At 41.1% G+C, this 11,691-nt stretch overlaps 3 protein-coding genes across 4 annotated transcripts; 2 read left to right on the top strand and 1 right to left on the bottom strand.

Annotated features, from left to right (window-relative positions):
* Nucleotides 1-1,038: 1,038 nt before the first annotated feature.
* Nucleotides 1,039-6,068, top strand: ttll9 (tubulin tyrosine ligase-like family, member 9). The gene is made up of 14 exons (XM_076102266.1): nt 1,039-1,053; nt 1,408-1,454; nt 1,539-1,628; nt 1,715-1,826; nt 1,955-2,140; nt 2,257-2,325; nt 2,436-2,526; nt 2,859-2,899; nt 2,988-3,075; nt 3,305-3,363; nt 3,498-3,694; nt 4,106-4,219; nt 4,545-4,669; nt 4,832-6,068. The coding sequence occupies exons 1-14, from the start codon at nt 1,039-1,041 to the stop codon at nt 4,900-4,902; spliced, it is 1,305 nt and encodes a 434-aa protein (XP_075958381.1). The 3' UTR covers nt 4,903-6,068.
* Nucleotides 5,247-9,232, bottom strand: fam217ba (family with sequence similarity 217 member Ba). The gene is made up of 4 exons (XM_076094640.1): nt 8,732-9,232; nt 8,517-8,616; nt 8,315-8,379; nt 5,247-8,235 (listed from the first exon to the last, which is right to left on the bottom strand). The coding sequence occupies exons 1-4, from the start codon at nt 8,890-8,892 to the stop codon at nt 6,678-6,680; spliced, it is 1,884 nt and encodes a 627-aa protein (XP_075950755.1). The 5' UTR covers nt 8,893-9,232; the 3' UTR covers nt 5,247-6,677.
* ppp1r3da (protein phosphatase 1, regulatory subunit 3Da) lies at nt 9,031-11,656 on the top strand. 2 transcript variants are annotated; one of them, XM_076094659.1, is made up of 2 exons: nt 9,031-9,524; nt 10,049-11,656. In XM_076094659.1, exon 2 carries the CDS (start codon nt 10,079-10,081, stop codon nt 10,994-10,996), a length of 918 nt encoding a protein of 305 aa, XP_075950774.1. In that variant the 5' UTR covers nt 9,031-9,524; nt 10,049-10,078; the 3' UTR covers nt 10,997-11,656. The 2 variants fall into 2 exon arrangements, with proteins under 2 accessions (XP_075950774.1, XP_075950767.1); XM_076094652.1 differs by lacking the exon at nt 9,031-9,524 and adding an exon at nt 9,531-9,722.
* The last annotated feature ends 35 nt before the right edge of the window (nt 11,657-11,691 follow it).

Genomic DNA, 11,691 nt, shown 5'->3' with positions numbered 1-11,691 from the left:
TTTGCAACATGAATCTATAAATGTTGATGTTCTCTCTTTATATTATTTCATTGGTGGATCAAATTTGGCTTTCAATTTCATAAAATAATAATTAAAACGAAACAATGTTACTATTTGTGTTAATTAGACATTTGTCATATTGATACTTTTGGCTGGATGGAGGGAGATGGCAATGACCTTTATTTCTATGCATTTGCAAAGATAAAACAAGTTTGGCTAATTTTTACCTCAATTCTATTTTGCAATCCATGCACAAACAAAACAAACTGTCATACTGTTAATACATACAATGTCATACATAAGTCAATATGTAGTTGTGTTAATTGCTGTGTTAATTGCTTTGATTAAACACGGATTATTTTGTGCAGAAAGACAAATCTAGTAACAATTTTTGGGGAAACAATATATCGTCATTATGTACTAACAGAGACACTCAATTGGATGAGGTTTTGGCGCCACTAAGTGGTGATTTTATAGTAGGGTTGAGGGTTGATGAGTGATGAAACGGTTTTGTTGTGTTTTAAGATGTGTTTTATTACAACTAGCTGCTTTAATGGTAGACTTCTGAATAGCATTACAACCTAATTTATAGATCATATTAACGAGACCTAAATCAGAAAAGGAAAACAGAGAAATCGACACTAAAATTGACATACATGGGTCATGGTTGTCATATCTATAACTCAATTCAAGATGTTTACATTCTTTTGAAAATTAAAAATAGGCTATCATAAATAGTCATGACTGCAAACGTCTGCTGTTGAACGGCGTTTTTCTTTTCTAACAATAGATTAATTTAACACTGTGAATATTAAAATAACCTGACAAGGATAGAATTGACAGAATCAACAATTCTACGGAAAGCACAACAGGACATCCCCCTTTTGTCGTGGTTACCATAGCGTCAGTTGTCAAACACTACCATGACTAGCTACCTTAGCTTAACTGCTAACTAGATTACACTTATTACTTACGCATATTTTAACACTACGTTAGTTAATTATCACAGTTTTAAAATATTTCACAACGTTCGCTTCCATGGCAAAGTACAAGGTAAACAAAGCACTGTGTAACGGTACATTTTGTTGTCTTGTTGTCTTTTTTACTGACAAGATATAACGCTAGCTAACTATTTATGTTATGTTATAGGTTAGGTTAGCTAACCTAATTTGATTGTCTCGTTAGCAAAGTTCCAACTAGCGTCACAGAGTACTCTTCATTAACCTATGGGTACTACGTAGTACAAGGTTCTACGTAAGACTATATATAGCTACTAGTTTGAATGAATTAAGCTAGCTAGTAATTAACAAACCAGAGGAGTAGCTTATGGATGTGTCGTTTGCAGCTGTGCATTAAAGTGTAGCATTAAATAGATTACATCTTGGTTTGCTTTCTTCACCACTGCAGACTTCTGCATACAAAGGTCCTTATGACTATAACAAAAGTGAGGAGCGGTGAGTATTGTTCTTTATAAGGTTGCACAAGAACAGCTAATAACTAATACTGGTAACAGTCACTAAGTTACAATGTCTCCTCAGGGGGGGAAGATGTGTGCGTTACAAATGTGGCCAACTCAACACCATACAGGGTGTCCTGCGCCAAAGACCAGGTTGGGTTGAAGTCAAAGAGTGAGTAGTGTTGTCTCTTCATCATCATATCGGCTTTCTTTGTCATATTTGTAGCTTGAATCTGGTATCTACTCTTTTTCTCACAGTGAAGGAGACTGGGACTTCAACTGGTGTGATGTGGGCTGGCTCAGGGAGAATTTTGATCATTCATACATGGAGGAACATGTAAGGGTAAACCACTTTCGCAACCATTATGAGGTGAGGCAGCATCAATCTAGCATGCTTGGAGACTATAAACTGGAGATGAAACAGTAATAAGCATAAATCATTCATATAATCTAAAGTCATGTTGTCTTTTTCTGTGTTTCTATGTTTTTATGTTACAGTTGACTCGCAAAAACCTCATGGTGAAAAACCTCAAAAGATACCGGAAAAATCTTGAAAGGGATGTTGGCCGCATGGAGGCATCCAAATGTGATTTCTTCCCCTGCACCTTTACACTGCCCAGCGAATATCATCTCTTTGTTGAAGAATTCAAAAGAAGCCCTGGTAGCACCTGGATCATGAAGCCGGTTAGCTAAAGTAGACCATGCATGTGATCCAGTGCAATAAAATGACCTAAGAACTAAAGGTAGCACCACATAGCATTTAAATCATGTAAATTAACCGTTCCGGTATGCTTATTTAGGTAGCGAAATCTCAAGGGAAAGGCATTTTCCTGTTCAGGAAACTGAAAGACATCATGGATTGGAAAAAGGTAAAGTGTATTTATTTAATTTAAGGAATTAGGTGTAAATTAAATTACTAAAAATGGATATTTTACATTCACACCCACATATTAAGTTTCATAATATTGTGTTTACACAGGATGGCACCCGCTCAGAGGAACAGAAGGATGCAGCTCAAGTGGAAAGCTATGTAGCTCAACGCTACATAGAGAACCCCTACCTAATTAATGGTTGTCACAATCAGAATTGCCAAATTTACAATGTACACAGAAATTTTGATTTAGTGATACAGCGTTGTAAAACCAAGAATGTTACAAGGTTTATTTAAAAGTTAAAGAAAGATAAATACAAGAATTATATCCAGTTGATAATAATATAATTTTATGTTATGCTACAATAAACTGAATGAAAAATATAATTATAATTTAATTTAAAAACCATTGAATGTGCTAACAGATGATGAACAAAAACATAAAATGGACAAATTGGAACGGGAGGATGAGTGAGCAAATAGAATTAGATTTATATTCCTGCTTACTTTTTAAACTTTTTGTCCTTGCAGGCAGAAAATTTGACCTGAGAGTCTATGTGCTGGTCACATCCGTACGTATTGAACCTTGTAAATTACAATATTTACCCAAATTGTAAAAATGTGGGCATTTTTGCATCAATGTGTGTGTTTGTGTTTCAGTATGTTCCCTTAAAGGCCTGGCTGTATCGAGATGGGTTTGGCCGCTTCTCAAGCACCCGCTTCTCCCTGACCAGTATTGATGACAAATGTATCCTTTTTTTCCCATTCAATTAAATGTTGATACACGTATGTGATCTGTTTGGGTCATACCATACAAGTTGAGCCTTTTTTCTAATGAAATATTCATTCAAAGTTAGTTTATATTAACTCATTTTCGGAGGATATTGTTCCGAATTTTGTCGCTTTCATCCACATCCTTGTGGAAGGTGTGTTTGTGTCATTAAATATCCCAAATTCTACTTAGTACCTCTCTTTAGATATGCACCTCACCAATGTGGCTGTTCAGAAAACAGCGCCAGACTATGACCCCGAAAAGGTGTGTAATTCAAGAACAACAGGATATGTAAAAGATAATTTTGCTGCATATTTTTGTCTTTTTTTTTCCTGAATTTTCTCTCCTTCAACCAGTTCACTTTATTCCTGCATTGTTTTTTATTAATCTCTTAATAGGGATGTAAGTGGCAGATGCAACAGCTTCGAAGATACCTGACTGCGAAACATGGCAGAGAGACTGTAGAATCGCTGTTTAAAGAGATGGATAACATCTTTGTCCGCAGTCTACAGAGTGTACAAAAGGTCATTATCAATGACAAACACTGCTTTGAGCTCTATGGGTATGACATTCTGCTGGATCACAACCTCAAACCGTAAGTGCTCATACGGTCATACACTGTACGCATGGCAACAAAGTGCATCATCACCGACACATATCCACTTGCAAACATGCACTAAGACATGCATGCTCACAAAGACAAGCACAGACAAGCAAACACGACACACGTTTGCCTTGTCTCCCTGGATACACAAACAAAGTAGTAAATCTTAGGGTTCATAAATAACCTCATAAATCTGCACAGCATATCTGAACAAATTGCAAGGTATGCTACAAATGTGGTGTAAATAATAAGACGCACACCAATTATAGTGCCTCTCCCAATGCAAATGTTGGAACAGTCATTTCCTTGCTTGTACCTACCTAACAATGTTTGTGTGCTCATGGATTAGCCTAATGCCGGCTAAACGTTTGGTGAATGTAATCACCCTCCGTCTTTTTGCAGGTGGTTGATTGAGGTGAACGCCTCCCCGTCACACAGACCCAGTAGTCAAGAGGATTACGAGATGAAGTGCCGGCTGCTGGAAGACACTTTGAATGTTGTTGATATGGAGGGAAGGTAAAGATCTCTTTGTCATCGTGTCTTTGCCTTTTTGTCATCCGGAGACCAGCTGCGAGGGCTCTCTGTCCCTTCTTTCATTACAGTCATCACAGTCTTTATTGATAGTCACCAATCTATACAAATTTGGAATTAAAATCTTGGGTTATGGTATATTTAGAAATTAAACACATGGTGGGAAAGACACACTTCAATTGCAACAATAAACAACTCGCTGCAATTTCCCTCACAAGGTGAATGCTGCACAGCAGACGATGAGTTCCTTTTATCTCTTTCTGTCACACCGGTGCTGCATTCTGATTAACTGTTTGTTTTTTCTCATTAGGCTGACTGGCAAGGAGAAAAGGGTGGGTGGCTATGATCTCATGTGGAACGATGGGCCTGTCTTTAGAGAGGACGTCAACGTGGAAACATTCGGCAGTTCATGTTTCACTGCCAACACACACTTAGGTAACCTGACTGTGCTGCTGGTGCAAACTTTCTGAGGCAACAATGTGCAAAAGTATATATAATTAAGACCATGGCATTTGATCGTGTGGAAAAGCCTTTATCGTGCTATTATTACATGAAAATAATATATAGCTGCAAATACATAACTGCTCTTTGTTGCAGGGTGCGTGAATGACAGGGAGAAACAGCTTCGCCAGCTTCTAAAACCATTTCCAGGACAGAAGAGGATGTAACCATGTATCATTTTTATGTCCCACCAATAGAGTACTTTGCATGTTTCTGGGAGAAGAAAGGCTCCGGTAAACACAAATAAACTGAAAAACATTAGTAATACTTCATACAAAATGAGCTTTCTGTGATGATCTGATCATATTCCTAGCACTTGTGTTGAAATTTGAACATGCAAATGAATGAAAACTACATTATTTTTAAACTACGGCAAACCTTGTAATTCTTTTAATCGCAGAGTTAAGGCTGGTTCAGTTTAGGATTTTAGCAAAGTCTCAGAAACAAGGACAGGTCAACTGTATATCCTTTCCTCACGTGTCCCAAAGAATGGCCAGTGCATCAATATCCCTTGAGTGCAAAACATTTATTTCTATGCCTTACAAATACTTGCATTTGAACATTGAGAAAATACATACCACAATCTTTCTGCGTGCATGTCAACATAATGTACACTAATATTGCCCCTCCTGGCCCCTTACCTATGGCTTTGATACTTTACATGAGTTGAAGTAATGAGGCGCAATCTCAATATATATATATATATATATATATCACATTTTTTACATTGATGTAGTGTTCCCATGAATCAAGTGCACATGGTAAATCACAACAAACAGATGAGACAATGTAAACACAGAGTTCTACAGACTTCAAGTATGCAGTGTGATACGGACGTGATATGTATAACATTACCATGTTGCAGCATAACAGCGATGACGTGTGGAATCATTGAATCACAGGGATGACCAATGCCGTAGACGACAAGTTACATCCAGCTCTTTGACTAAATAGTTTCTTTTTATGCATGACAATGGAAACAAAATAATGACAATGATGAATACAAGTCAACTACAACACCTTTCATAAATATAACTATGGTATATAAAATTTGGAAAAATATGCATTTACATTCGTAGCAAACATTACACCGTCTTCAATGACAGAAAGAGCTCAGCTCTATGCAAAATACATGATATCATAGACTACAATTCAAGCTGTTCAAACATGAAAAGCCCTTGTAACCAAAACAATTCAAACCATTGCTCAAATATGACTGAGACAAATTACATCACTGCAGTACACCACCACTCATTGTGCCTCCTTTTCAGTCAAAGATGCTTTAATTGAACATATATATCTTAAAACATGAGGCGCCAAAGAAAAGATCAAATGCAACATCAAGTAAAGTAAAAGCATTGAAAACAAATACATTCCAACATCACAAACTCCACTAGTAACGCTATGGTCGTATTTGATGACTTAAATGTAATGATCCGTGTTAAACTTCACTATGGATTACTTGTGCTGAAAGCTGTCCAAGCGAAGAGTAGATGCTTATTTTATGCCTATTTCAACATTAGTAGTACACTGAGAGATGATGATGATGTGCAGTGCAGCAGAATTCAATTTACATAAAAGCTGTGTGTTTAATATCCTAGTAGTGCTTTGGATCGTAATGAGCCTTCTGTCAAAACACAATCCAACAGTATGATTGTATACTTGCTATGCATTTTGAATTAAATACAGTGTGTATAATTCTGTTCTATTCAAGTGTCACATTTTGCTTTGAACTCATTGCTATTTTATCTTTATTCTAGCTGCACAACTTCTTGTTAGTTTTTTCCCCGATAGAAGGCTGTACATCACCGACTGATTCAGACTGCTGTACAACAGTTACAACGTGTTAGTATTACACAGATTACACAGAAAGCAAGCATAGCTTCAAGTTCCTGCACCAAGTAACCACTAAGTATAGCTTTGTACTGTAGGTTTATAGGCGTTACTTTGCAACAAAGTGCACATTTTTTGTTTTGCCATTCTTACTTATAGGCGGAGCTTTGAAGATAGGCTGTGGCTCTTTAGCAGCTCTTTTCATGTTAGTTTTAGAGGCCTGACCTACGGCTTCTATCCTCTTGGAGGTGATGACCTCTCTCTTACCTGCGGCAAAACCACGTTTCTCTGCACCAGCTGTTTTACTGCCACAAGGCTCTTTTTTAACATCGGTCTCAGAGTTAGCTCGAACGCGGCTCTTCCTGACCTGACCTCGGCTGTTTGGGTTAGTTCCAGATTCCTGGGTTTGCTTACGGGCATTGCCTGAAGCCTGGATGTGTTTGAGATGACTTTTTCCAGCTGAGGGGCTAACTGGGGTCTGGGCTCCTCCTCCGCCCTGTCCTCCGCCGTGTCCTCCGCCCTGTCCTCCGCCGTGTCCTCCGCCGTGTCCTCCGCCCTGTCCTCCGCCCTGTCCTCCGCCCTGTCCTCCGCCCTGTCCTCCGCCCTGTCCTCCGCCCTGTCCTCCGCCCTGTCCTCCGCCTTGTCCTCCGCCTTGTCCTCCTGGGCTCCTACCTTCCGTTGAGGGTGCTCGGGTCTCACTGCTGCTCCTCTGCACTGGTGCTCCAGGTCTGGCTTTGCGCTCAAGCAGCGGGCTGAGCCTTGAGTGGCGCTGGTAGGCATTGGCGGAGCAGCTTCCATTGCACAATGGGTAGCGAATGTGACAGTGAGGGCAAACCGGAAAGCGGGAGTGCTGTTGCTGGACTGAGGCAGGTGATGGGGGGTTGTTGACGGGTGAAAACGGGAAGGCTCGCTGGCTTTGCCGCTGCCCTTTAGGGGAGTTGAGTCGGGATGGTGGAGCTGTGTGAGGCCTCGGTTGGTGAGCAGTGGTGGCAGCGGGGAAGCTCTGAGGCCTTGTACGGCTCCCAGGCGGACGGCTGCTCTCTGCTTGCACTGTTTGGATCTGGAGCCACTCCAGGTGCAGCAGCCTCTCCAGGTACTTCTCCAAGTGCCCTACAGGCTTGGGCCGGGGGGCGCCACGGCCCTCAGTATGAAGAAACACTGCCAGCTGTCTCAGGCTCCAAGTGTTAAAAGGAGGAGGGAGAAAGTCCGGGTAACTGTAGCTGGGTTTTTCACTCTCATCTTCATCACCCACAGCCCCATGAGGTCCAGGGAAGTCTGGGGGAAAGTCATCAGTGTTGATGACCTCGGCCCTGAGGTTGAGGTGAGGAGGGGTGCAAGGGGTACAGGGAGAGGGCAGTACAGGCAGCCTCTCAGAATCTGACAGATCACTGGCACTGTCGGTGTCTTCATCCTTCTGGTGGTAGTGCCGCTGTAGTACCTCCGGGGTGAGGGCTGGGGAGGGTGTTAGTGGGTGTGCTGGCATGTGTCGTAGCCCTGATATTGGGGAGATAGGCAGGGAGAGTGCTCGACGATTTTTCCCCATCCCCCCACGATTCTGCTGTAGCTCGTTGCTGCACTGTGATATCCGTTGATTTTCCAGTTGCTCCTCTTTCCTGTGCACAGATAGATGTTTGCGGACTTGAGGTCTCACATCTCCTTCTTCAGGGCTGTAAAGAGAGACACACAAGTGTAAGGAAAAGCTATTGGAGACATTCAGTAAGAATTCAAACCCCTCACCACACATACCTGGAGAGTTTGCTTGTATTGCGTGTCGTGCCAGATTTTATCCTGCCATCTTTTGACTGTGCACCCTGAACAATCATAGAAATTGTGTTTTTATTTCAGTCTTGAATTTTATGATATACATTACATAGCCGTCGTATCCTGTAAAAGGACAATAATTGTTTACATGATCTATCTTTAATTTACCAGGATGCCATTTACTCACCTTCGGCACTGTTGTCACTGTGTCCTTATCCTGACCTGGTCCTTGGGGGCCATTTTTCATCTGGCCCACTACTTTCTTCATCTTGTTACTTTTCTTTGAACTGTCGAAACATTATAGTGGTTTGTCAGGCTCCCCTCTAACCTACTGCATGTCTGGGTTATAACACAAGAGGTCTAATTTAGTCATATTCGTGTCACCGTAAACGTAGGGCCTACCTGGTTACAGGTGCGTTGTTTTCAGTATATTTTACCCGAATCTTCTCTTTGGAGACGACGCGTTTCAGTGTCGTGGATGCTGTGCGCTCCTGCATGATGGGCCCCATGTTGCAGGTCGCCACAGGGGATGTTGTTCTAAAGCTAAAGAACCCAACCGACATCTCGGATCATATGCTCTATTCTGAGAATGAGAATAAAAACACCCATTTTCTCAAAAGTGGTGCAATGCATCATGCGCAGATGTCCAGTAGCGACAGTCGTTGTAGGTTTAAACTCGTCCCTCCTTTTGCCGTCGACTCGCCTATCCGTTTGATTACAATTCAGCGATTATTTGTAATGAATGGCTGACAGCAGACGTGTCTCTTTCTCGACTGTCGTCATCCTCGCCATCAAAAATGCAAGACGGTAAACCAGCGCAAACGCTTTGTTTGGCTCTCCGTCCCAGTGAGATATAGGTTTGTTTACCTGCTGCTTACTGGCTCGCCGTTTTGTCGAAGTGGGCACCACCGGTGCATCATGGGACTTGGAGTAAAATCGTACCACTCGCTCTGTCAAACGAAATACGCAATTGCTCTTTGGTGATACTACGTAGCATAAATATTGGAGACATTAAGTAGATGAACGGCCAACACTGTGTTTGAGGAAAAAGTTCAAAACAATGCACACAAACGCAACTGCTCATCTTAAATTACTCAATTTCCCATGGAACCTCTGTGATGTTCTGGACCGTTTGAAGCTTCCGGTTAACTGTGCGCAGGTTGGCTGATCTCTATCGAGGACATGCTACGGGCATGTATGTGTATTTGACAGTTATGAAGATGATTAACTTTAGGTGATTAGTTGCAGATCAGTTTGTGTGGCGGTGGCCAACAGCGGAGAATGCATGACGCACGGAAACGCGCAACTCGTATAAATACTACTTTAAATGAAGGATTTAGCTTAGGCTACGTCCTGCAGCTCAGATGCAACTGACGCCTTATATCTTTATATGGTGAGGTGATATCAACATCTAATTATATTGAAATTATATAAAATGTAGTTTGTTTGAGTAACGCACAGTTGTACAGAGAGAGAAAGGGGTCATATGCATTTAGGCACGTACTCCCAGAGTACACGCCTTCTCTCTTTCCTGCTAGGACGGTTTCTGTTTTGTCATATTTACAACAGCAAGATTGTTCTTGTCAAATTTGGTAAAAAGGGTACATTGATTTTACGACTGGGTCATTATGCTTTAGATATGAATGGCATTATGTTTTGGGAATGAATATGACATAAGAGAGCCTGATAATAAACAATGCTTCACAACTTTCTTTACAGGTTAAAGCAGGACACCAGTTCTCACCGAACATGGACAGAGGGTGGTTTATTGGACAGGAGAGGATTCCCCCTCCGGAGGAGGAGACGTCCACCTCTTACAGCAGTGTCTCAAGGCCTTGCGTTACTATTAACGTGACTAAAATGCTTCAAGCTGACAAACCTAGTGCAGTAAAGAAACTAATTCCAATCCGCCCCCCAAGCCCCAGAGTCTCTCTGCAGAAGGAACAGGAGTTCCATTGCGGTCTCTCTTGTGAACCCCCGCCTAAACCCATCATCAGACAACGATCCCGCTCTCTGCCCTCCGCTAGAGAGAAGAAGAAGGAATGCAGAAATTTTGGCGTACGCTTTATTGATTCTTTGGGGCTTGACCTGGAAAACATCAAGCTTTTCAAATCGGGAGAAGATCCATTTGTACCACATCATGTTACCTATAGATTGTCGATGGGTGCAGAGTTGGCGGATGGAAGACATCTGGAGATATCCTTGCCATACTTGAAGCCGGTTTTTGCCCAACAACCTGGCGACCAGCACGGATTCCTGCATCGCCTTTATGAGCAGAAAGTGTGTCTCGAGAGAGTCCTGTGTTTTGAACTGGGTGTCATCGGAATCACCCAGGTCCTTAATTTGGATTTTGAGAAAGATGTCATAGCTCGCTATTCATTTACAGATTGGAAGAGCAGCACAGAAACTAAGGCCTCTTGGGTGTCCACCATCACCAAGACCTGGGAAGGAGGAGAGGGCCAAGTCAGCTGTGATACATTTCGTTTCCACTTGCCTGTCCCTCCATTCCTGCAGCCAGGAGCAGTGTTACAGTTTGTCATTAAATACAGAGTCTGTGGGGCTGAATACTGGGACAACAATGATGGAGAGAATTATAAGTTAGTTTGCCATAACTACAAGCTCACTGTGCCCAAAGAATGCGAGGATAGCATGGTGCACTTCATTTAAGGTAGATGAAACCTATTTAGAGCACCTGATGATGGCTAAATATGCATAACTGCATTGTGACATGTAATGTTGATTTTGTTAGACTAACAGAGGATTTCTTTGAATCAAGTTAGATTTGAGATAAACTGTCAACTCAGGATAGACTTAGTCAGAGTGAACAATAACACAAACACCAATGCACTTCTACCTTACGCCAACTTTAATGCCACTGTTTCACTTTTTTGTTTTCTTTAAAAAAAATGCACTCTACAATTTTATTTTACTGGTTTAAAAAAAAAGCACTTTAATGTGGGCACTTTGAATGGATGTGACACCCACTGAGCATTATATACATATTCAGTCAAATTTAAATTATTTCACATCAGTCCACTCTTTTTTCCAGCTGGGTAGAAACAAAATAGTTTTTATACAAAGCAGGAATTTTGTCTGCAGAACTATTTTGCTCTTGGCTGTTATCAGGCAGAATTGTCAACTCGTCATAATTGGTGGAGTTGGCCGATTCAAAGGTCTGGACTCAGGCAAAAAAACCTAACCCTGTAATCAAGAGTTTATTTTTTAATCATATGTTATCAAACCAAATGCCATAACCATGCAATATATACAATTTGAATGACTCGGATATGTGTATTTTGTTTAACAATAAAACACAGTTGCAAATAATGTGAGGTTATTATTTGTAGAAGTGTAACTTATAT

This window comes from Anarhichas minor, unplaced genomic scaffold, assembly GCF_050575085.1.
Source record: "Anarhichas minor isolate MPS153535 unplaced genomic scaffold, ASM5057508v1 ptg000003l, whole genome shotgun sequence".
Lineage (NCBI taxonomy): Eukaryota > Metazoa > Chordata > Actinopteri > Perciformes > Anarhichadidae > Anarhichas > Anarhichas minor.
The sequence above is the reverse complement of the archived record's forward strand: the minus strand, read 5'-3'. Positions and strand labels throughout refer to the sequence as shown.

Coding starts and splice junctions, on each gene's coding strand:
- fam217ba (XM_076094640.1), bottom strand. CDS start 8,892: ATGTCGGTTGGGTTCTTTAGCTTTAGAACAACATCCCCTGTGGCGACC. Junction 8,617..8,731: donor AACAACGCACCTGTAACCAG/GTAGGCCCTACG, acceptor ATGTTTCGACAG/TTCAAAGAAAAGTAACAAGA. Junction 8,236..8,314: donor AATACAAGCAAACTCTCCAG/GTATGTGTGGTG, acceptor CTCTCTTTACAG/CCCTGAAGAAGGAGATGTGA.
- ttll9 (XM_076102266.1), top strand. Junction 1,629..1,714: donor GGTTGGGTTGAAGTCAAAGA/GTGAGTAGTGTT, acceptor TTTTTCTCACAG/TGAAGGAGACTGGGACTTCA. Junction 2,141..2,256: donor GCACCTGGATCATGAAGCCG/GTTAGCTAAAGT, acceptor ATGCTTATTTAG/GTAGCGAAATCTCAAGGGAA.